Genomic DNA, 26,585 nt, shown 5'->3' with positions numbered 1-26,585 from the left:
TTATGAATTTTCTCATATTAATTACCTGTTATTCAACATGATTTTACTGAAATCACTACATTGACAGAGTAGAATCTGAGAGATGACCTTCCAGAATACATGTGAAAAATCTTTTTTATATCAAACACCAGATTTTCCAACATAGTCAAATTGATCACTTGTACAACAAAATCAATCTTCAGTTCCTCTGTCAATTTATGTGCAGTCAGCAAGGTAAGGCTCATAGCAAATTTAATTTCTAGTCCAGGTGCTTAAATAAGGATATGTAGTATAAACTGCTCCATGTTTAAGTTTCTAAGTTTCTGAGACTTAGCAGTCCATGAAAGGAAAAACATCAGTCTCAAATTGCTCGGAGGCCATTCAAAGACTTACACAGAAAGCACTGATAAAAAAAGTTCAAGAAAAAAACATTTTGTAAAGGGATCAGAATGGTAAACAGATCACGAAGTCTCAGATTCTATCTTGTAAGAACAAGTTTTTGTATTTTAAATTATTTCATTCATTTAAGCGACTTAAGAGAGACAAAAACATGCAATATATGTAGTTCTTAAGCCCATTCCTACTCAAGAATCTATGTCCCTAAGAGAAATGTGCAGTTTAACACAAGTCCACAATAAGCAATAAGAACTAATTACCGCATTTGAATTAAGAAGGAAATTATTTTTGTTAATATATGGGGAGTCTCTAATATACATTAGAGATGCTTATCTAGGGTTTTCAATCTAAAATTGAGAATAACGTCTGAGACAGACATATATTCTAATATTTAATCTCAATGCATAAGTGGCTTTTAATTATCATAATTGCTGAAATTCAGTCAACCTGACCTTAGAGGCTTTTGTTATAAAAGCACAACACCAATCTTGCAACAAAAATTATCCAGTGTTTTCTAATAAGCATAGCTATTTGTTTAAAAGGAAATATTTAATTCTCCCTTTTTCTTGTACTGCTCTTCACTTTTCAAAAGCCTAAAATCTGCAATATATTTCAGAAGAGCAGTTTTTCATTCTTTTCAAGGCAGAAAAAATATTTTTGGATTAAAGACACATTTGAATACTTGGCTATTATTAATGCTGCTCAGCATATACATTGTAGTAGTAATGCTATTATATCTCACATTAAATAAGATCAGGATGTTACATGAATTATTCCATATTATTTGAATGAAGCAATTTCTCCCCCCACCCCCCGCCAATTAACTAGATAGCCTGGTCTGATTACAAGAGGCAGAACTGCAACTTCTAGGTGCTATCTTAACTTTTTTTTTTTTGGCTTAGAGGTTGAAAAATAACAGTAATATTAACTTCTATTCTAAGATGTCCTTCAATTATTTTGGTTATATTCTCTGGAATTAGGCTAAGAGAAATTAGGCAAAAGCAATGTGTAATTTTCTTTTCATAAAATGAGGACAATAATTTGTTTTTTAGATACATTTTGAAATGTAATGATATTTGAATGGCCTAATTTCCTGATAGACAAGCCCATTCATAGGTCTGCAAAAAAATTTTTTCGAGAGCTGTTTTGGTTATTCCACGTAATCTTTTATGTTTTTTGGTGCACCGAATCCGAAAATGACCTCCATTTTGTCGTAGGACATCACATTTCCTGACAATTTAGATAACTATGTTAAATAAGGCAATACCTCAAAATAAATGGAAATAGACTTATAAAATTAAAGTTTTATTACAATATTTTCATGAAAATCCTTTTTTGAACTGAACTGAAATGAGCTCACCTACACATACTAAACTTGATTCTTCTTCCTTGTGAGGCTCCTCTTGGTGCATTTACGCTTGTGAGTAGCATCTGGAATGTCTCTCTGAAGCATCCAACAGTAGTCTGCCATCACTGTAATGCTCCATTTTCCCTGGTAGCTCCTTTCCATCTCTTTAATGTCTTGGTGGAATCATTCACCTTGTTCCCCACTCACAGCTCCCAAATTTTCAAGAAAGTTGTCAAGGTGGGACTGAAGGAAATGCACTTTCAAACTCATCAGGCAACCTAAAGCTTGAAATGCTTTCAGCATTCTTCCAACAATCTTTTTGTAGTGAGGATCTTTGTTATTGCCTAAAAATTGTTATATGACTTCTTTAAATGCAATCTACCCTTCTTTTTGAGGATCCGTCATGGTATTGACAAACTCTTGATCAACTATAAGCCTTCTAATGTCTGGTCCGACGAACACACCTTCCTTCAATTTTGCGTCCGACAGGCATGGAAACTTGGTGACCAAGTATTTGAAGCATTCTCCATCTCTTGGAAGTGATTTTATGAATTGCAATTTTATGTGGAGAGGTGGTAGAAGAACTTTATGGGAAGGTACCAAAGTTTCTCCGAAGACATTTTTTTTCACCGACTGTTAGGACCCTTGGCTGCCAACTCTTCTTGGTCCAGTGATTTTGTTGGTCTCGACTGTCCCATAGACACAGAAAACAAGGGTATTTGGTATACCCAGCTTGTTGCCTGAACAACATGCACAAGATCTTCAAGTCCCCACACACTTGCCAACCATGGTCTTCATATTTAAGTTTATGAAGATCCAATATCAAGTTCTCGTAGGTTTCCTTCAAGTGTACAGAATGACCTACAGGTACGGAAGCGTAAAAACAGTTGTGGAGTAAAACTGCTTTGAGACTTCTTTTTGAAGAATCTATAAAAAGACGCCATTGCTCTGAATTATATTGGATTTTAAATTGACCCATCAGAACTTCGACATCGATGCAATAAACCAACTTGTCTTCCTGGGCCTGAAGTAAGGAACGAACTCCTTTTCACGATGTCTGAACAATGAAGATGACACTCCTGGCAACAATAAATTCCTGCTTTTCAGCCTTGATCCGAGTAACTCAATGGCATCTTTGGGAAGGTTCAAGTCTCTTACCAAATCATTCATCTCCTCTTGAGAAAACAATTTTGGTCTTGTATCATCTTCAAAGTCAGAACTTGATTCGTCATCTGGTTCAGGTATCTCTTCCAAGGTAGCAGGGGGCTTGGGTACTGGTATATCTGTGCCATGGGGGATGGGACGAATTTTTGAGTGAAGACTGGGGTATGAAATGGAATGCTTCCATTTGGAATTAAACTCTTTCACATCGCATGAACAAAAGTAACAGTCATCACTATGGTTCTTTTGCTCTGGCCATACCATAGGAATCCCATAACGGGAAGATTTTTTCTTACCCTTGAACTAGTTTTGGAGGTCCTCAATACACCATTTGCACACTTTATGAGGCACCCAAACATTATCTTGATCTCCAATTTTTAGTCCAAAGTATGCAAAGTATACTTTTTTTTACAAAGTCCGTAATATTCTGCTGTTGATTCAACACTGTACATTCACCACAGATGAAACAGAAACTGTCTGGCGAATTAATACACTTTCACGGAGCCATAACATAATGATTGAAGAATGATAAGCTAACATGAATTGCGATGAAAAAATGTGAACCAAGAACCTGATGATGATTCGTGCACAAGTGTGGCATGCAGGAGAGAGCAGCTCTGTGTCTGTACACGAGACATCACAGTGCTGGCCATGCCCCCTGCTCTGACCGGAGATGCTGCTATCTGCCCTGTGTCTCCCTCCTTGGATTCTTCAGGAAAGATTAACCCCTTCTACCATTAGAAGCACAGACTTAAAACTTGCTTAGCTTATGTATATATTGCTGACCATCAGATTTACAGTGCTATATTTTTTTACGTAACTCGGACAAACCCTTAAAGGTTTTTTTTGGCATTTTATATCTTAAATGCACTTATGTGAATTAATTAATAGTAATTTGGACTTTAAATTTGGTTAAAAACCCATAATATAAAAAAATACCAAAAATTAAAAAAAAATTGATAAATTTGAAGACAATTTTGCACGGTGTGGCAAATCATGACGTCTAGGAGTTTTTTCAATATTTTATTTGTTTTCAGCACACCAAAATACATGGAAATTAGATGAAAATAATCAAACAGCTTTTTAGTCACAGACCTGTGATTATGTGATAATTATCAATTGAAGCTTAAAATGCCTTTGACCTTTCACTGTCTTCTCAATGATTAAACTCTTATTAATGCTGGAAACCATTTCCTACTTTATCAGCCACTACATATTTTTGATTCTTCTAACAGAGAAAAAAAAGCAGAAGAGACAGATGCCTTGTTAATCAGAAATAGTTCCTGACATATGTGATTTTTAAAAAAAATTACATATTCATCTTTCACCTTTTCTGAAAGCTCAAAATGGTATATAAATCCTTCCCCAACAATTTGTGCCCCATAATAACTCGTAATAAGAGTCTGAGAAAAAAAGATTGGTCCAGTTAATGACACAAGCTCTATGGTTAAGAGAAGAATCCTGGGGTCTGCAGTGCAAGTTTAATGCACTGGTAGAAAAACTCAGCAGAGTAGTCCAACTTGGAAACTAAACATTATTTTCCACTATGAAAAAATTCCTACTGATCTAAAGAATTGCAGATACTGAAACTTTTTGCTCCTTTTTTCACATAGTTCATCTTAATGATGCGTTATTAAATAAGCTAGGTTAAAATAATGTTGGTATGTTTTCTTAAATAAAGATAAGTTTTTAATTAAATTAAAACCAAAACCAAAAGTGTTACATCTTCTCACAGTACTGTCAGGTGGCAAACACAACATGCCTATGGTACTAAACCTTAACTTTCGTATTTGATAGAGCTACACCCCTGTTAAAAGTTGCAATACTGTAATCAGTGTTCCATATACTGAGATCTTGCCACATAATTCTACATCTTATAACTAAGAGTAACTTATCAAATATGTATTGGGTTTCAAATAAATTCCATAGAGTCATAGAGTTGGAAGGGACCTTGGAGATCTTCTAGTCCAGCCCCCTGTCCAAGGCAAGAGTCCTCAGAGCATCCCGTCTCCTAACAACTTTCTCACATACATTATATATTATATCCTGTTCAATACTGTTTTTATTTCAATTTTAAGTCTCTAGATATGTTCTATTTTCTGTGTAAAGTACGACAGTACTGAAACTGATTAACTGAAGCCACTGATTTCTGAATGGAGCAGATTCTGTTTCAGAAAGTATGTACTGCCTTAATACATAGACCAGTATATTGACAGTAAAGTCCTTCCCACCATCTTCTGGGCAACAAAGGACAATGAGGGTGGCTGGGGCTTTAGTTTGGATGCAGTTTTGAAAATGGTGCAAAGCTACTTAGAACTCAAATATACCTCTTAAATGTGGGTACAAATGGATTAAAGGGCTATTTTTTCCCTTTAGCGTAGAATTGGTTTGAATCATCGTATGTACAGTGTTTGTGGCAGCTAAATCAAATTATTTGGATTTCCAAATGTTCCAAAATATGCTTAAGTTCTATTTAATTAAAGTAACTATTTTTTTCTAAGCATTTTAAGTACAACTGCACAACTGACAACAAAATGGATGGCTTTATAAATTACTATAGATTCATTGTCCAGGATCTAAACACGCTTTCTCAATCATCCTTTCCTTACTATTGTAAGCTACTTTTTAAAGTAAGTCCACAAAATAGTTTCACTGAAATACGAAAAAATATGGTTGAAATGAAAAGTCAAACTGGACTCCTCAATCTTAAAGCATAACTTAAGAGTTCTTCAGATCCCTGGCTACTATAAAATACGTATGTGCTGACTGTAGGTTTCCAAAAAAATGTTTATACAAACTAAATATTTTGTATTTAAAATCTAAAATGAAGAGAGAAATATATTGAAAACTTGGCTATCTTTAAGGATGCTTTCATATTTAGGGCAGGTATTACCAAAGGAAATCAAGAAAACTGCACTCAATTTCTCAATGTTATAGGCTTCATTTTCCTTAAGTATTTCCCAAAATCTAGGGACAAAGCTGAAGTATCTGTTGTAAATATGGTGATAATTTTCACACTCTGTTGGAAGTCACTACAGGAATGCTCTCTGAAGATACTCAAGCCTAGGTGGATTTTCAGGAGGCATCTAGAACAGGGGTGTCGAACTTGCATCATCACAGTGGTGTCATGTGACATGTTGTGACTTCCCCCCCCCCTTCGCTAAACCGGGCATGGGCATAGCCAGTGCGTGATGCATCCAGCCCGTGGCCCGCAAATTTGACAGCCCTGATCTAGAATATCAAGAGAGATATGAATACATTCAACAACCTTAGCTAAAGTTTTAAGATGTCAGCTTTTTAAATGTATATTTATTTTTATAGAGGGAAACATGGATTCTAATCATTAAAACCTATTTTGTCAATTATGAAGAAATGATTCAGAGTCTTTTTTAAAGGTCAAATGCCATGTTTTTTCAACTCTCCCAATACATAAAGCCTCTGATGATGTCAGCTGCTCTAATGTATGCATTCTGGTGCCTCCAGCAAGCAGGTGTAATTGACCAAGCAATATGACCCTCCATCTGTAGTTTCAAATCTGTTGTCCAAACCAGGGGCTTTGTCTTATTGCTCTCTTAATATATTAAGGAAAGAAGCCAAAAACAAGCCATGATTTTATTCAAAGATTTGTTTTAAAAGCTCATTATTTTATCTGAGAAGGAAAAATAATGGAAAGGTTAGGAAAAAAGGGGGGAATTGTAAAAGAATGAATTAGTTTAGTGATTATGAGTAAATTTAGATGTTTTTGTAACAAAAGAACCAAAGGAATACATTATAATACTTGCTACAATCTTCTCTTGGGCTTTTTCCGTATTACCAACCTCTTCACATTTCCTCAATTTAAAAAAAAGCCTATTTTTTTCTTTGCCAAAAATATAGATTTTCTATCTTTATCTCTTACTTTTCCAAAGCTTGTCTCCCTTTTCTACCTTCCATTAAAATAGAAAGAGTTCCTTTATTAGGACAGACTGGAAATTAGTTGATTGTATCACATTATAGTTAATTATAACACATCAATCCTGTGCTTTACAAACACAGCCATGCTAAGTCATCTAGAGCAGTTGTTCAGTCTACCTGAAGTAAGGTTTTTTTTAACCTAGTACCTGCCAATAGATATTACAATTCTGATTATACTCCAAATGTATTTCCAGATATAATTCGTTTAGAGAATTTTGATAAGCTCATCATAAATTATTTTGAGCACTCAAGCTGCTAAGAACATCCCTGAAGGCTTTTCCCAAGACTTTTGGAGGCTGGATTGTAACTCAGGAATTTCACCTTGTAGTCTCTAATCCACAGAGTGTGGGAGATGTTATTGTTTAGCTATTTTTACATAGGTGAAACATTTAAATAGTTAAACATTTAATTTCACTGAATTTCACTATTGGATGAAGGAGACTGTGCAATCTACAAAGGGGTAGATTTAACATTTTTATCCAACAACCCATTTTCTGGGTTATTTTAAAATTTGATAGCAATGCTAAGAATACTTGAAGTTTAATATATCTTTTTTTTTTCCATTGTTTGACAAAAATCAGCAGGAAGTAATAACATTATTCTTTAACAATCTAATGCTAAAATGTGATGGCAGAATCTTCCACAGTTCCCCAAAAGTGTCTTTGGAGTCTGCATCCTTTCCCATAGGTTGTTCAGCCTTGCTCTATTCAATACAGTTGTACACTTGTAACGGGGCTAAGAAAAGGAGATGAGCACTGCCCCCTAGAGTTGGACACAACTGGACAAGAGAAACCTTTATCTTTACATTTTCTACTTAAGCACAAAAAACATCCTGTTAAAAATTAATATTACTGGCAGAGTTATAGACATGTAGACATGTAGGTGTATTGTTTTAACTAACTGTAACATGGTTTTCATACGCAAGACATTATTTCAATTTACACATCTTATGTATTTTTAACATTCCTCTGCCAGAATCCTGCAAAATTCAAGAACTATTTCTCTCACTCTTTTAATACAGAATCAATTCTAAATGAGGGGAAAAAAACCCAAGCCTTTGAAACTCTCTACTATTCTAATTTTATCAAGTCAATTTCAAAAATTAATAAAAAAAAATAATACACTGATTCAGAGGATTTTGAAAATTAATTTACAATTGAGACCAGAGGCATTTCTTTGGGGGGATTGATAGACAAACGGTTTGAAAAAAAGTGGTGGAACTTTGTTTTTGTACGTAATAACTGCAGTGAGATTATTACATGCACAAAGGAAAAAATTGGCATTACTCACAATGAGGAATGGTTGGTAAAGATGATGGATTGTGCCGAGATGGCCAAATTGACTTCCTTGATCAGACAAAAGACAATTATCTATGTTTATAGCTGACCTGAAAACTCCTTATAGATTTTTTTTTGCATGAAACAGAAAAATTAACTTATGATTTATGGGTTTGATGATTAGACGGGATAGATTATAGAAAGAAGAGAGTTATGTTGTAACCATAAAGTAAAAGGAAACTCTATAACTCTACTTATAACTGTTGGAAAGAAGATTGGGAGGTATTTCCTTGTTTTTTTCTTTTGGTACTTTTAGCTTTCTCTTTGATTTAAACATCTATGGAGATTCTCAGTAATCCAGGTCATAGTTGTCTCAAAGGTGCTTTTTTCCTTTTCAAAAGGCAACTGGGTTGTTTTTTAATTTGAGGAAGAAGACTAAAACATTTCAATTCTCATCCAAGAAGCTTCAGCAGTTATAACATTCTCTTTTATTTCTTTTTTTTCTTCCCCCTTACTTTGTATTAGTTTATATTAGTTTTTAACTTCATTTTTTTTTTAAAAAATCTTTGAATAAAATTATGCAAAATAGCAGAAGACCATCACAGGACAATTGCGATTTTAATGGCCAAATTTTACTGTTGCGAGAATCTGTACACATTTTCTAATTCAAATCACATTGTATTATTGTTCTCCCAAATCCCAAAGAAAAGGAAATGTTTGCAAATATACTTGCTACTTACATTTCCCATGTATTCTGAAAGCAGATCTTGCAAGGCTTGTCGCACTGCATTACACTCGGCCACTATGCGTTCCCGTCGGTCATCACGTGTGCACGATGAGTCAGCCATTAGGGCTGCACCACTAATGATGCTCTCCAAACGCTCTTCTAAGGATGGCCTAAAACGCTCTTCACTGAACTTCAAAGGATCTACAATAATTTGTTTCTGTTAAGAAAAAAAAATGGTTTATAAGTTTTAATAAAGTGACATGCTGCTATTTTGATGAAGACTTATTAAAATGTCTGTTTAATAAGTGCAAGGTTTAGATCAATATACTACCCAGAATTAACCCAGTGTAACACTGGCTAAAGCTAAAGTTCAGTCTACAGACCTCTATGTCGACAGTTGGATTTTACTTGTTTTCTTACCTTCAAGTATTATTTTCTTTTAAAAAGTATGCAACAAAACATTTCTATGAATTTAAGATTGTATTAGTGACTTCATTTATATTATTAGATAATTGACTTCAATTTTATGGTTTGTCAGTTTTCCAGTTTTTCAATTGATGCTGTATACTGTTATTCTTTAATACTAAAGTAATATTCATTAACCAGGTTTATTATTTTAAAAAATCAGCAGCATTTTATTTTTCTTAAAAATTCTCCTGTGGGCTAAGGTTTTTTTTAATTTGGTATCAGCAGCTCCAAATATTTTAATTACACTAATTATGCCATTATCTTTTATCTGTTGATCTTTTTAATGGCTCAACATTAGTGATGCCATTTTACTGCAAGAATGAAACACTGCTCAGTAAAACCTCATCTCATGGCAATATTTTTTGTATATTCTATAAAATTTTACATATCTGAGAGTGAATTTATTTTGTCCGCACTTTGGACAACGTAGCTAGAAGTGGCCTATTTGAAATATTAAAAGGGAATTTTAAGAGACTGTACTAATTAATTTGTTGTATCAGCTGTAGTTCCTCAGATTCTATCTTCTATATAGCTATCAAAAGATACAGTAGCCTTGATCTCATTCCAAGTGGTCAGTCTGAGCTCAACTGCTCAGGGAAAAAAAAAGGGAAGCTGGGAAAACTGGATAATGGAAGATCAATTTAGCTAGGAAAAGTACCTTGCAGAGGCTGCAGAGAGATGCATATGGTTGACTAGGAGAAGTGGCTCTCAACCAGATATGACTATCCGATGTGTCATTCAAAAATAGTTCAACTTAAACACAGAGTAAACTGAAACTGTGTTGAGAAAGCACAAACGACCTTATTTCTGGTTATTTGAGAGCCTGTCTGAATTCAGGAAAATCTGAAAGCCTAGCCTCTAAACTGGAAGCCCATATCACTTTGTCGAAAAAACTGGAAAATTGAAATTTTAAATAAATTGATACAAAATCCTGGTTTTTCAATGAGAAGAACTTTAGTGCTGTTATAAAATAGTTACAAGCAATTTTCATTTCTAAATTGCTAGAGTTGGTTTGAGCTGGGCATTATTAAATTAGGCATTGGTTATACCTAATTTAATAATCCCCAATTTGCATTCCTGCAAATACGTCAGGTCCCACTGTATTTTGAAAGACACTACTTTTATTAGTTTTTACAATCATGGAATAATGATCCCCCTTATGTCAAGGTTGCAAATCAGAAACTGTCAATCATACCGTTCCAGAAATATAGTGCAAAACCTATTTATGGTACAAACTTAAAACTTACATCAAAGTTATTAAGTGCATCAGCCAACTCTCCGCCCCCACTCGGGTGCTGGACAGAATCTTCAGAAGCTGTCGCTTGGGCAGCGTTAGAGATTCCTGTGACTGCCTGCTGCAACTGCTTGTAGATCAAGTCCCTATTGGCTTTGTAGGCAGCTACATCCGGATGCTGGAGGCAAGCTTGAGAAGCGGTATAAAGAATAGGGATGTTTTTCTGAAGAATTCCTCTGGCTGCAGCCATCTGGTCACGATGACCAATGTCTTTCAGTTCCTGCAGAAACAGTAACATTTTATTTAGGCATAAAATTTTGGGGGGGAATTTAGTTTTTCTGTCAGCAATGACTAGATGTGATATTCCAAGTATAAATCCCAATAGCCAATGGAGACGGGCTGATGCAATCCCACAGCACCTGGAAAGGAACATATTGTCCATTTATTATCTCAGCGGCCCTCAAATCTTTTGGGCACTAGGGTCTGGTTCCATGGAGAAAGTTTCTTCTGTGGACCAGAGGGGGCATGGTTTTGCATGCTGCCTGCATCATCCTATGGATGGGGCTTCGCTTGTTTGTGTGGCCCAGTTGCTGGCATGCCATGGCCCGGCGCCAGTCCTCAACCCGGGAATTGGAGACCTCTGCCTTATCTATTTCAATTAAGAAATGTAGGGTAGCCCATATCAGGATGCATCAGGAAATTACATATTTCTGGAGCACAATAATGCTTGCAAATGAAGCCTCAAATGTTCATTTTATAACTGAAGCTACTGTAAATTTTCCATCTGAATTGCAGAAAAAAAATATAAGCCAAAGCTTAATACTGTTATCTATTAACGTGTACTAAATAGGCAACAGTATCTCACAACATCATTCTCATCTCTTTATACCAGTTTACTCACCAGTCTCTCCCATTCTAAGATACCTGCCCACATATTCACTTTTTGTTAAAAAACAATTGGAACAAGTTATTCAACGGATTAATTATGTAATTAGTAACAGTTGCATAGATAGGATTCTTGTTCTGTAGCTTTTGAGAAAAATGGGCTGCTTGATTTTAACCTTTTCCAGAGAAGGAATTGCAGATCAAGTAACAACTCTGTTCTACTAATCTCTATGAGAGAGATATTTGGTTAAGAAGTTTGATCTATAAATAAATAAACAACCCTGTTAAGGAGACCAGCAAATCTGAGGCAGTGACTAAAGATCTTCTCCACATCCAGCCAGTTCGTTAGGACAGGAGTTAGAAACAGTGATACTGAAATATATTTTCTGATTGAGTTTGCAGTAAATTGGAGCCACTTTGAATTTTTCCTTCTGAAAAAGGATCAAACTAAAGATAATGACACCTTACATGTCTTAGATTACATGAACAGCATAATATAGAAAAGAAAGAGCTAGGCAGCAATGTTAGCAATAGCAGTTAGACTTATATACCGCTTCATAGGGCTTTCAGCCCTCTCTAAGCGGTTTACAGAGTCAGCATATTGCCCCCACAGTCTGGATCCTCATTTCACCCACCTCGGAAGGATGGAAGGCTGAGTCAACCTTGAGCCGGTGAGATTTGAACCGCTGAACTGCAGATAGCAGTTAGCTGAAGTGGCCTGCAGTACGCACTCTAACCACTGCGCCACCACGGCTCATGTTGCAGTCAGGAGCCAATAAAATGCAGATTTCTATTGCAAAGAAACTCTTCTTTGATAATAAAGTGATTTTACATGAGTAGTTACACAAAATTGGATGGATTCGTGCAACATTTTCCAACTTATTATGACATGCCTCTTTCAGCAATATTACTTACAAGCTGTCAAAAATATATTTTGTCTCCTAGCTTTTACCCCTTTAATATGGCTGGTTTCCATCAAGGTGTAGATATAGCTTTTCTCTTCCCATGTGGCAGCTTTGGCTTTCTTTAAAAACAAAAGCTCCTGTAATTACATCACAATTTATACATCCTCTTTACACAATGGTCAATGTTATCTTTTGACATTTCTATTATAGCCGTTTCTGTATTATAACAATCATATTTTATAAAAGTATATAATCCTAAAATTACTATACCTGTTGTCTCTTGCCTGCCATTATATTAAGCTTATCCACTTCTGCTTTAAGAGCTTTATATTGTATTCCTAAATCTTGTTCAGTTCCAGCATTTCTTAGTTTTAGAATGCCTTCTTCCACCTAGGAAATGAAATCAATTTAAATTATTCCCAATATATATAGTTTAGTATAAATTCTACAAAAGCAGTTATTTATAATTCACTATACTTAAGCAAGAGAAATATGGTCTAACCCCCAACCCCAAGCAAATCAATAAAATCAGACATGCTAGCAAAACAAGAAGAAAATTATTATGTCTGAGAATATCAGATTTCAATAAGCTATTAATGTTTTATATTGAATTTAGCAATAGCAATTTATGTTAAAAGGCCATGAACACATACAGATCCAAATTAAATTAAAGAACTGCCTGGGGTAAAGAAGTAAAGCAGAATTTGTTCAACTGATGGCAAATCTGTCAACCAACATGTAACAATATAGGAATGGATCTTTTATTTTACAGAAATGTTCCATTTAGACCAGAATATTGTTTCCACAATAATCCAACATTTCTTAAAAACTCCAAATCAGGGTATAAAAGAGAAGCTTTTGCTCTATTAACCCATCTTCCTGCAAGTTAGAAACAATTATTCTGAATTCCTTTTATTATGATGCCATTAAAATAGTGAACAATATACTCAAGACTTACAACTTTAAGTTGTACAAGTAGTCTGTAGACATCCGCCATATCAGCCAAAATGAGCAGCCGGGTAACTGCTGACAAGAGGGCCCGAGCTGCCCTCACCATATTCCCCCGTTTCACAGAAGAACAGGGGTCATCAGCAAATTCTCCAGAAGCACTCTTCATCAAATCTCCTAAATACACAGAAAGCAGCTGTAAGGCTTCATTTTTTTATGACGATTAGGAAAATAGACCCAATCCAGCCAAAACCAAAACAGCATGGATACTTCTCATTAAAACATCTATCACTATAATTTTAATCACATTCTCTTCCAAAACACTTAGGCACTTAGGCAAGTATTGCAAGATTAAGGGTTTGCTGCTTATATAGAATTCAATGGCCTTAATAGAACGTGCAAATATTCAACCTGAAGCTGGAAAGAAGAGTAAACTGTGTTACTGGCTTTTTAAAAAAGCCACATCGTTGTCTGATTGTACTCAGCAATATCATGCAAGCCCAGGAAAAGGCATGGCTTCATTATGGAAGCACTGACCTTGGTCTCTATGCTGGATTTCAAATACCTTTCAAGTTCAAATAATGTACACCTTGAAGCCTAATCAAGTTACAAAAATGGGAATAATGTAAAATATTGACAGCAATTGCTAAATAATATTCAAATTTTGGTCTGGGCAAATCTTGAACAAGGTGACTTGGAATACATTTACAGAGCACTGCTTTTTGAACTGTTAATACACACTATCTTTTCAGAAATGGAATTGGAAACTGTTCCTGGTTTTGTTGACATACACGTGGATAAACAACTACTTTGCTTTGCTGGGAAAAATGAAGCAAAATTGCATGCATGCTAATGTGGAGACACCTGGGAGATTTTTGAAGCAGCTGCACAAGCCTGGAAAATGATGTGCCTCTTTTAATTATGCAAAAAAGGTGCTCCGTGTGTACCACTGTGGGTTCTCAAGCCTCTTGTTTTAAATGGTTTTCATAGCCCCATTAAAATGATAGCTTTTTGTCAGATGATAGCAGGCTCTATTAACATTTTAAAAATGGGGTCGGGAGAAAAGAAAATATTGTTTTGGATTTTTTTTCAGTAGTAGAAGATATCAATACAATCACTTAAGTTAAAGACAATTTAAAATCATCCAATTTTATGCCAAGCTTTGTGGAAGCAAAAAACAACAAAACCATCTCGGGGAAATAATGCAACCATTTTCGATTTTACAAAAAAATGTTGTTGGAAGCTGTACTTTCATACACATCAGTCAATAAAGACAACATTTAATTCCACAAATTTAATGGCTGACTAAAGGTCATTCAATATTTCTCTGTCCAGCCCTTCTCACAGGAATCTTGTGAGATTAAGCTGAGAGTGGAATAACTATATACATTTCTTTGAGGCCCTGTATATACACAAGTAAAAATAGTAAAATTACATAAAACATGCTGACACACATTAAAAGCTGAGCTTATCCCCAAACCGGTGTTTAAATATATGCACATAGTGACAGCAAACTCTTTCTTTTTTAAATTGGTAATTCCTAGGAACTAATTTAAAAATGTGGACAATCAGAAGAGTTACAATTTCATCAAAAGTATACCTTGTTTGCGAACATCTTCCACAGCAGCTACAAGTTCTTCTTTAAGAAACTGGCTCTCCTTTGCAATTTTGTCCCCCTTTTCCAAAAAGTTCTCTGTTGCTTGCTCGACTGATGCAGCTAAAACATGCGCCTTTTTAGACCGGCCTCTTTTTTTGTTGGAAGGACCTTTGTTGCTAGTATTGACCAATGTTGTAACCTGAAAACAGCATAATATGATCCATTTTTCAACTGAGAAGTTTTAATTATTTAATAGGGCAGAAATTCCCCATGAATGCAATTCCAACTGAATTATTTCATTGCTTGAACAAGATAAGTCAATTAACACGCTCTATATTTAAGTAAACAAACTTCAGCTAAAGGGGGCTTTTTTGGCACTCAGATTAAAAATCTGGAAACATTCGAAACATTTATACATCCTGGTTGAGTTTCATATAACTATAAATCAGAAATGTGTGAAATTTTGGGGGGAATACTTGTGAAACCTTCAATCAAGGATTAACTTATTAAGTTGAACCTATAGCATTCTAAAAGGTGAAATGAGAAGTGGAAGTACAGAAATGTGGTTTAGAAACAACTTTATTTCTTTACTTTTCTATCTTCATACCTATTCTTGTATTGTTTAATTCTCAAAGGATTGTCTTACTATTCAGTTTAATTGTTAATGGCATGTCAACACTTACCTTTTAGCATTAAATCCATGACACATTACATGGCCTTTTACAATTACAATGGCCATTAAATATAATTTCAGACATTGTGACTTCAGGTTCACTTGCACTGTTCCACCTCTGTGGTATTTCTGGTTTTAAGTAAATTAAATGATTACCCATTTCAAAATTTTCTGATTCAGAATTTATAACTTGATTTAGAGTTAATATTAGGTGTAAAGTTAGGTATGGTCATCTTTTGACACCTGGATTCTATCAGGAGTTACTCAGTTTGGCAGAAATATCAAAACAACTATAGCTACCATAAAATACCATAAGAAAAAGGGATGTTTTGAACAGAAAGGAGAAATATGTATATATATATAACTTTGCAACGTAAACTTAAAAATTATTTTAGGTCATATTTGATTGCAATTAAATATTACTGAAATCATTTGGGCTAGCTCTGGGCCATTTAAGTTCCAATAATTTAAATGAGATTTAAGCATAGTTAATTTCCTATTAGATTAAGGACAAAAAGGCAATGATGTTTGGTCTAACCTTTTTAAAAAATATGCCAGTGATTCAGCTTTAAATGTTTTTGTTAAAGTTTCTATTAATTCTGGATGCTATTTTAATCTTAAATTCATTTTTAAAAGAAAACATAGTAGTGGGAGTGATTTTTTTTAAATTCATCAGTCTACCCAACTTGTTTTAATATGTAGGGTGGTTAACATCATCTCCCCATCTTTAAGACCAACATTTTGGGATTTTCTATGTTTACTTCATAAAAGATGCGGTTATATTTCAGCTTTAAAGTTTTTTAAAAGAAAAAATTCTGGTATTTTCTACGTTGATATGGTTTTATAAAGGCAAAAAAGAGCTATGAACAGAAAAAATTCCAATTGCATCCATAATGTAGACCCCAACTGACTAGCAACACAGTGCAATTAATCTATCGGTTCTTCAATGTAAAACTGCAGATCCAGAACATTAATAAAAAGCAAAGGATATGCCACATAGAATTTTTGTTACCTGGGTAACAAGAGGTTCAAGCAGTCTTTCAACCGCCAGTGTCCTTATTTCCAGGCTTTTGGGATCCCATTTGAAATTAACATTTCCTGTATTAATGGTAGTCATTTCTGGAAAAGAAAAGTATTAAATCATTTCAATTCTCTGCAGAACACAAATGTCTATGCAGCAAACTCACTGCAATCAATGGAGGTTATTCAAAACTAAATTCAGACTAAACTCTGACCCAAAATAGAGCCATTTACATGTATCATTAGAGTTATTTGGAAAAGCAAATCAAAATGAGATTTAGATTAGTAGTTGGACTTTCTTTCTTGACCTTTTACCCCAGGGAGGAACCTTTTTGAGTGCCATCATGCAATCTTGCACAATGCACCAAACATAACATTAACTGAAAACAGCTCAAGATTACATGGTTAAATTTGGTTAGTTAAGAAAATTAATTTTGATGTTAATATATCTAGGATTTTGTATGCCATCCCGGAACCCTTGCTTTAGATTAAGCTTTAAAAAGGAACCTAGTTTTATCCCATATTTTTCTTCTTCTTTCCCTTCCTATAGTTTTCTTTTAAATCAATTACTTTTTTAAAAAAAAGAATACTCTGCCAGTTAAGTGCCTTATAAAAGAAATGATTCTAACTGTAGAGTAGAAGAACTAGATGCACTGTCCATTCCAACTATTTCATGAGTTTGCAATAAAAAAACACAACAGCATTATTCTAGCTGCATCTTTATATTCTGCTGGCATAATGCTATATATAGTATACTGCATTACTACACACACACCCAACCTTATAGGGTTACTGTTGTAGGGGAAATAAGAAGTGGGAGCACTGTGTACTCCATATTAAGTTATACCAAACAAAGGCAAATACTAATTTAGTTCTAACCAAAGATTTCCTTGGACCTTCATAAAAATGCTAAGGTTCAATTACTGTCGTTGTAGCCAAAATAGTACTACTCATTTTTAATAACCATTGTTTCCATCTAACAAAACTACAATAGAAGTACATGGTGAAGTGTGGCAAGACAACTGTGCTTTTTGCAAGGATTATTTCCCTCTCTAATTCACAGATCTAGAAATTTATTCAAATGTAAGGTATTTTGTGTATCGCAAGCAAGTTATCAATGTTGAGTCTTCTTACTAAACATTTATTTTAACTATCTCCTCATAAAATGGAAGCATGTTAGCTATGTACATTTAGAACCGATTTTTGGGGGATCTAGAGGCAATTCTATAGAAAATGTCTTTGTTTAAATATATCCTATTATTTTGCTCTATACGTAGTCTGCAACCTTTGACCATAATTGAACTCAGAATTTGTCATAAGTTGCTGCTGTTAAGCAAGGCACCCATGTGATCACTTTGCTTAATGACTACAATCCACCTCCTTTTGTGGTCATTAAGTGCAGCATGGGATGCCTGAGGGAGTGGGGGAGGTCCTGGGAGGCCTGGTGCAAGTCTAGGTCTGCACTGCACCATCCTAGCTGATACATGGCCTGAACTGGGCCTCCCACACCCAAAGGCACAGCTTCCCACCCTGCTGGGTCCCATAGCCTTGAGTTTCCTTCCCACTCTAACATGCCTTCGCCCACTTATCTCTTCCAAAGATCATATTTCCAGAACAGCACCCAGACGATACAATGCACGGCCTTCCTGCAAAGGCCACCTTTCATCATTCTTAACTATAAACATCACAAGAATGTTGCCAACTTCCCCAATGGAAGGCTGTGCATCCTATTGTATGGATGCTCTTTTGGAAAGGCACTCTTCGGAAGAGGTAAGTGGAGCGAGGGAGGAGGCCCAAGGTTGTGGGATCCAGTGGGGTGGGAAGCACCCCCAAGGCCTGTGGGGACCCAACCAAGTGGAAAATGGGTCCAAGGAACCCAGCCAGGCAGGATGAAGAGGGAAAGATAGGCAAGTGGGGCAGTTGAAACATCCCCAAGGCCACTCGTAAGGGCCTAAATTGTGATCACTTAACTATAAAGGTGTTGCAATAACTGCAACTTTGGAAACGGGCTGTATTTTCAATGGTTGCTGAATGAATTGTCATAAGTCAAGGGCTACCTGTATAGAATTGTACAAAATCTTCTAAATTTAAAATACTCTATTTGAACACAAAACACTGTGTTTTGATGCAGAATAGCTTAGGTAAATATGGAATGGATTCTCAAGCATTCTAGAAATGTTTTGTCTGTGAAACAAGAGACATGCTTGAAAAACAGCTTTTTGAAACCCAAAAACACTTCCTGAATGACCAAAACTGTGTTTTGCTAAAAGCAGCAATTCATCCTTGAATTGGAGCATTTTGAAACTTAGTATTTTTGCACATCTGTATTGCTTTCCACATAATGATCTGACTGTAGATCTCATTAGATACCTTGCAACTAGAAACTTGCAAAGTAAAACAAGAAGAGAGACTTCTAAACAAAACTTAATTACTGCAATGTGTTCAAGTGTAAGGACAATCATAAAATAGCTGTCATATCAATTTCACTGTAGAATATCATTAACTTAATAACTAAAATCCACCTAGGATCTTGAAAACGTAAAATGGAGACAGGTAACTATCCTTTATATCTCCATGGGTTTTAAGTTACTATGCTTTTTAAAAGAGCAATTTAAATAAATTATAATTTGAATATATGTAATTAAAAAATGAGAGCGAGTTTGGTGCAGTGGTTAAGCACCAGGCTAGAAATCAAGAGACTCTGAGATTTAGTTCCATTTTAAGTATCAGGCCAGCTGAGTGATGCTGGGCCAGTCACATACTCTCAGCCCTAGGAAGAAGACAATGGCAAACCTTTCCCCAAATCTTGCCAAGAAAATGTCAGGAACTTGTGCATGCAGCCACCAGGAGTCAAAATTGATACCCCCCCCCTTTCCAAAAGTAGCTGCAGCTTAGAACCACAAAATGATACTGTGGACAAACTAACCAATTTGAAACAATTTTATTTCAATTATAATCAAAGTATCATTTAGTTGTTTTCAGCAAAGTTTCTAAATGGTAAAGATTTCCTCAATGTGCAGCAAAGCCAAACCCTTCAACTGGGGTGGAGGAATCAATTCTAAGTTTTCTGTCGCACTATTTAATATATTTAGGATCAGGACAATTTTCCATGTAGATGGATGTAGGTGGAGGAACTGCAATATGAAAACTGACCATACTCCCCAACCCAACAGGATGAATGAACTGTTTTTAAACTACTCAAGATACATGTTGCTGCTTTTTTTGTCAAGCCAATGTCATATTATAGTTACACATTCTGTATCACACCGAGCTTTCCAATAACACTGGTTAATTTCATTCCTTGGAAACTTTTGAAAGTTCCCTATTTTCTTTTTGTATTGCTGTCCTCAATGGCTGTTCTGCTCTTTTGTTTCCCTCACCTCTTCTACACCATTCTTTCCCTTTCATTTTTTTCAGTCTATATCTTCTCATCCAGCCACCTTGCATTAGGCAGTTTAGTTTAAATTGTAGTTTAATTTAAATACATGAAAACATACCAGCAAATCTGTACTTCATAGATTTCAATGAAACATGTCTGTGACATCTGTCTAAAATGTATGCAATTGTTGAGCAGAAATAGCAATACGGTGATGTCATTGGTCCATTCAAAAACTTTACCCTTGTTTTTTTTTCCTGGCACTTCCACTCTAGATACAGCAAGAGATAACGTAGTAGTTTTGGCAAGCAGCCTAAATGACAATTAAATGACTGCATCATTAATGAAAGTACTATACTATACTTGTCTGGCAGATTATATAATAGCCATTAATCCTCCTATCCAGAGAACTTTTGATTACACAACACTTACTCCACAGGGACTTAGTATGGGGCAAACAATCACAATAAATAGAACCGTGTTCTTTAATACTGTTTTATTTTAAGCACTCACATTAAACCAACACTGGATGAATCAATTAGTGAATATTTCCATAGTCACAAGGCAATGGAAAAAGGATGTGTTACGCCTGAAAGAAAGTGTATCTTATCTGTAGGAACATCCTGAATCAAGACTTTACTTATGATTTTTGTCTGGATCATATGATAGCACTTTCATTACTTGGTTTTTTTTTTCATTTGCTCTGATGTAAATGTTGAAAATCTCAGACTACTTTTGAAAGAAGGTAAATTATCAAGATAGTGATAGCTCTACTAATGTCCAAAGGAAGTTATCCTAAATACCATATGAAAACTTGGAAATATGTAAGAATTTCAAGAGCATTTAGTGACAATTTAATATTAGGGACACATATCAAAACTAGCTACAGTATATTCAGAACTTTTTTCTCAGTGCTGAAGAGAAAGCTAGTAAGAACCTACCCTCAATGCAAGCCAGGACAAATTGGTGTGATATATTACTTTCTACTTGAAGCACACATTGCTGTAACATATTTAGAATGGCACCTTCTGGTATAATTATTGCAGTAAGCATCTCTAGAATTCTGTGCCAAGTCTTTTATCTTACAATACCTAAGCATTCCCTTAAGAAAATCTCCTATGGAAATACAGTATGAGTCCATATCTCTGACAAAGAATATCTTGCAACTTAAGGGGGAAATTGTTTCCATATCCAAAAGGAATCAATCACAGAAGAAGGGGCACATGTATGAAAAAGTGCTGTTTGCTCATAAATCAATCTTATACATATATAAAAAATTTATGCACACACAAAACTCAAAACAGTGCCCAAGGCAAATGATATATTGATGAACATTTCCTATGGATCTTCTAGCTTCTACAACTTTAAAACTCTTCAGATTTTTAATTTTAAACGGGGATGTTACAAAGCAAAGTGACAACTTTTAGCTGTCATTATTTCACCCAAAAATATTCTGTGGCCCACAAACAATATTGGAAAATAAAAACAGTGAACATCTACGGCTTAATGCTAAATGTGCCCATTTCCCCACAAAACCATTGGGGAAGGGTAAAGAACATGCCAGAACACTATAATTATTTGCCCTTTATTAATTGGGATCTCAGTAACTGTTCATACCTTCATTGCAACCATTTTGTGAAGACGTAAGCTTCTTACAGAAGACTTATATCACCCACAATATACTCCCAAATTTCAAAGCTCATAATTTGTTTAACAAATGGAAACAAAGCCCCAAAGAGATTTTAAAGTGGAGGTTTAAAGTTACTCTTTCTTTAGAGTCATGAAAGTAGTATATAGGTTAAGAAGGTTTTTGCTATTTTCTTAACTAACCCCTCTAAAGCAATTGCACAAATATGGACTGAAGAGATACTATCAAACTCTCTACGCAACCCGCTTTTAAACACAAGGCTAATCAAGAAGACATGCCCCAGTGCTAGAAAAATATGCCAGTCTTACCATTTATGAATATTTATTATTACTTACAATAATTTTATATGATTTGGTATCCCCAACTCCAAACAATTCTGAGTGCCCCACAATTATAAATAAAGAAGTGACCTTGACTCAGATATTCAAGATGTGTTGCCTATGAAAAAAGGGGCTGAAACAATTTTAGGTCCAGAACAAGTAGTTCAGGCAGCCACTTCCAGAATTCATTGACAAATAAGGGGGAGGAGAAAAACAATCAGACTTGCAAAATTCTGTTATTGTAATCAATCTCAAGATACTCCACAACAACCTACCAATATCCAATATCCAACAGTCCCCATTCCAAGGCCTGGGAGAATGTCAAGATCTGTTTGCCCCCCCCCGTAAAGACAACAGGGTGGGACCCATCTGGGTGTTATGGGGTAACCTCATTCCACAAGTCAGGCATTGAGAGATATTGCTTACTCAAAGGAACCTGGAATCTGTCAGCTCAAAACAGCTGGGAACACAAGGGGCATAAGTGATCCCTTAAATGACCATCATGTAGGGCACTGTAGGTCATAACCAGCACTTTGAATTTTATCTAGAAGCAACTTGATAATCATTGCAGCTCAGAGTCACATGGACACATCAAAGCATTCATTCTGGATCAATCAAAACTTCTCGATGGCCTTCAAGTGCAACACCATGTAGTGTGTGTTCCAATATACCCATATATTTGGCTATGTCATATCAGAATATGAATTTTCAGTTCAGGTGAATACCTAGTAAGATTTTTATTCTTGACACCACATTATCTTCTAAAAGTAAACAGGTTGGAAAAGCATTCCCTACCTCTAATCTGTCATATTAAATCACAATCTAGAATACTTCATTTCCGATAGTTTTCACTTTAAAATCTCGAACAACTTGCATGTCACAGATTACTGATAAGAAACTTTATTACATTTTAATTGAAGAGTTTCCAACATTACTTTATAACTACCAATACAAACAGAGAAAAAAATCTAATGTAAGAATCTAAATTAATGTATTCATTGGGACTGTTTAATTTTCAAAATTCATCTTTGCCTTGTATATGGGATTGTATTCTGTTTCTTGCCTCACACAACTTAGCATTTAGGTCCAAATTGTGGACTTTTACCATGCATATGTTTCAGATGTATGCAGCAAAGGGCAGTTTGATTATGCTCTAGTCTAACCAAACATTCATATCTAAGATGGATTCCAAAAGCAACTGTTCAAAGTTGGGCTTCTCTCTTTGCTAGTAACAGAGACAGAGGCTTCTTAAAAGAAGAAAGCATACTAAATATACACCATGTGGAAAAAGAGTCAGAGATGACCAATGGAGGGAAGAAATATTACATTAGGACAAATAAGTAGTTATATAAACAAAAATCTGATGCATTTCATAGCAATGTCTCTACTAGTTAATAGATGTCTGTGTAAAACGTACAGCTGGAAGAAATGAATGATATTTTACATTCTACAAAATAATTAAAAATGGAAAAGCAACAGGTGGTGAAAAATGTTTGGATACCAAGTTACAGATGTATCCCAGAAGCACACACACACACACACACAGTAAATCCCTTATTTCATTAACACCTGAGTAATCTTAATGGTATTGCAGAAACTATGCTGAATTGCTTCAAAGGTAAAATCATTTTTTAATCAAGCACACTTCCTGATGTCTTCAGATACATTCTTACAGTTCTTGTGAGTGGACATTGTGGAAACCTCTTTCACAATATCACCAATACAAACACATCCTGCTGCTTTTGAAAGTAATATTCCAGTGATACAGAAGCTGTAAAGTGGCAGGATTGCCTATCACACAAACTGTACATGGCTATTCCTGCATTCTTTAAATTTCAATTTACTGAGCCAACAGCCCCATGTAAAATATTTTATAACATCCATATAAAATGTGCTTACTATATTCAATAATACACCAGAATTATTGAAATATTTTTACTATTTGAACCATAATAAACATTGATACCACAATACAAGCTATGAATTTTTCATGTCACTACTCAACTCCAGGTAGTTTAATACCAAGTCTGCTCATCACAAGAGTCCATCACGACAGAAACCCAAGTTTTTACTGTTGCCTTTTGTATTTATCAGCAAAAATACAACACACACATATATAATAGTTACTTTCCATAATATTCATCTGTTTATGATTAATGCTACTTATAGGAAAGGAAGCTTATAGGAAAATAACAGAACTATCCTGGCCATTCAAGAAGCAGATTTGAATTAAAAAAAACCCATCAGAACAGATTTATGAAACTTGGAATTTTTGGATAATACATAACAGAAGCCCAATTTAAAAGAATATGGCAGGCTAATAGTTTAAAGCAGTAGCTTTAAAAAATGCTATTTATCCCTAAAGATTTACAGCGATTGTTTCATAAGCTGTCTTCCGCAGGCCTTTATATATCAACACGGGATGTAGCCAGAAAGATTGAAGACAGCAGTTTTCTGAAACCTGCTTCTCTTTTGACAATCTTTAAAAAAAAAATCGCATACTGTAGTTAAAACCGGCTTAGACGACTGTGAATCTAATCACTGCTTAGCTAGCACTTTCGTCGCTTTTTTAACCCCCGTTTTCGAAAGTCCCACAAAAGAGCTTTTACATCCATTGGGGAACGAGGCAACGCGGGGCTTCCTATCTTCAGCTGCCAGCAACTTCTCACGCCGACGGATGACGGGAAAAAGGGAGCCTTTCTCCACCCTCCTCCCCATTTTTTTTCTCCTTTTTATAAAACTCGCGTCCTGTTTCCTTATGGCAGTGGTCTCCAACCTTGGCAATCTTAAGCCTGAAGGACTTCAACTCCCAGAATTCCCCAGCCAGCTAAGCTGGCTGGGGAATTCTGGGAGTTGAAGTCCTTCAGGCTTAAGATTGCCAAGGTTGGAGACCACTGCCTTATGGGATAAAGGTCCATTGCACGTCACAGCAAAAACACCCCAAGTCGGGGCGGGGGAGAGAGAGAGAGATACGACCCCCCCCCCCCACAGGCAGCATGAAACCCGCGAGAAACTTTTCTTTACACGGCAGGCTCTCAAGTCACAGAGCCTCCTGAAGAAACTTGGGGGGGAAAAGAAAACCCGACTTCCTTGCTCCGCCTGCCTTTCCTCCCTTCGGGAGAGAACTGGAATGGGGACACCGCCCCGGGGGGGGGGGGAGGGTTTGAAGGGGGGGGGAAGGAGGCCGTTGGCGCAGGAGGTGAAAGGAACTAGAATCAAGAGTAGTCTCCCCTCCGGGCAGTTCCGGGTCTCTTTCACCCTCTCCCTAGCTTTTATGGGGAAGGGAGGATAAGTCAGAGAAGGGAGCCCAGGCCGCCCTCAGTCCCGCCGTTTTGAGGGCAGCCACTTCTAAAACTTTCCAACTCGGAAGGCCCAAGCCGGACAAAGCGACGCGCCAACGCCGCATCTCCAACCGCCTCCACCACCACCACCTCGAAAGTTTACCTGCGGCGGCTGTTGTTTTTTCCCCCCTCCGCTGTGGCGACGGCGATGAGCGCTGGCTTTTCTCTCCCCCCCCCGCCTCCAACAGGCCCCGCGCTTTGTCTCTCGCAGCGGTCGGTTTAAAGGTGCGGCCGCCTCGCTTGAGCCCGGGCCTGGCTGGTGTTGGTGGTGCTGCTGCTGCTGCCGCCTCCGCCGCGCCCCGTCCTAAACTCAGCCCCGAAAGTCCGCACGGGAGGCGAGGAGGAAACGGGACTCTTCCGGGCACCTCCCCCTGCCGTTTAGCCCCGGCTCTTCTCGGCACCACCCTCTGCTCCTGGGCCGGCTCGTCCCAGCACCGCCCTCGGCCGCGTTGCTTCCCGGCTCTTTCCAACAGCGGACGGCTCTTCCAAGCACCCCCCGCCTCGGAACGGCAGCAGGCACAGGCAGAGAGGGAGCGAGCGAGCGAGAGCGGACGGGGAGGGGAGGGAGGGAGGGAGGCGTGGAGGAAGTGAGTGAATCAGGGCGAGAGAGTTTCAGGTGAGAGTTTCAGACCGAGCTGGCGCTCGCCGCGGCCACACAGGGGAAGCCCTCTTCCGAAGATTCCCGACTTTTAACACACCTTTTTATGGGCATGAGGGGAGGGAAGAGTGTGTGTGCGCCTCCTTTTCCATATACGGACTGGGAGCGCCTGCACCTCTTTTGTGGGGAGGGGAAAAAAAGCGGCACGAAATCCGGTGCAAGCGACGTCACGACTACGGGAAAGGCATTTTGCGGAAAGAGTAAGTCTTCCTTGGAAGCCTACTAGACTTCGGAAGAGTTGATTTTTAAGCGCGCTCTTAGTAAAACAAACAAACAAACAAACAACTCCAAGTCAAGTAGAGTTTTGCAGAATGGTAAGAAATACTCCATTGGATCGCAACTGGTGAAGGGAAACTTTACCAAAGAGAGATGCCCTAATAACTTTGTTGGCCTTTAAGCTCGCTCTTTTTTTAAATTTTATTTTATTTTTTTGCTACAACAGCACAGGACTATTTTTCGAGAAACACCCTGGATAAAAATTATTTATCGAGAATGCTTACACCTCGCTGTTCTTTTTAAAGAAAGAACTTAAGGCAGCACAAAGTTGGGCCAAAAAAAAAATCAACAATAAAATACAACTTGAGTGCACTGGCTAAGCGTGATTGCCAGCGGAGCAGAAAACAATGCCAGCTCAGCCAGTTTTACTGTCAGATAAGCTGTATTTATTTTG

At 36.7% G+C, this 26,585-nt stretch overlaps 1 protein-coding gene across 1 annotated transcript in view; it reads right to left on the bottom strand.

The window, feature by feature from the left end:
• The window catches only part of CTNNA1 (catenin alpha 1), a 75,627-nt gene extending 50,035 nt beyond the window's left edge, over positions 1-25,592 (bottom strand). Inside the window, exons 1-7 of the mRNA XM_014058590.2 lie at positions 25,361-25,592; positions 16,565-16,671; positions 14,883-15,078; positions 13,293-13,459; positions 12,605-12,724; positions 10,558-10,824; positions 8,856-9,059 (exon numbers count right to left, since the gene is read on the bottom strand). Coding sequence (XP_013914065.1) covers positions 8,856-9,059; positions 10,558-10,824; positions 12,605-12,724; positions 13,293-13,459; positions 14,883-15,078; positions 16,565-16,669 — 1,059 coding nt within the window. The 5' untranslated portion in view covers positions 16,670-16,671; positions 25,361-25,592. The remainder of the gene's footprint in view (positions 1-8,855; positions 9,060-10,557; positions 10,825-12,604; positions 12,725-13,292; positions 13,460-14,882; positions 15,079-16,564; positions 16,672-25,360) is intronic.
• Positions 25,593-26,585: the final 993 nt, after the last annotated feature.

This window comes from Thamnophis sirtalis, unplaced genomic scaffold (assembly GCF_051295495.1).
Source record: "Thamnophis sirtalis isolate CommonGarterSnake01/CBP01778 unplaced genomic scaffold, rThaSir2_p1.2 scaffold_5, whole genome shotgun sequence".
In the NCBI taxonomy this organism is placed as follows: Eukaryota; Metazoa; Chordata; class Lepidosauria; order Squamata; family Natricidae; genus Thamnophis; species Thamnophis sirtalis.
This window is presented reverse-complemented; position numbering and strand designations above follow the sequence as displayed.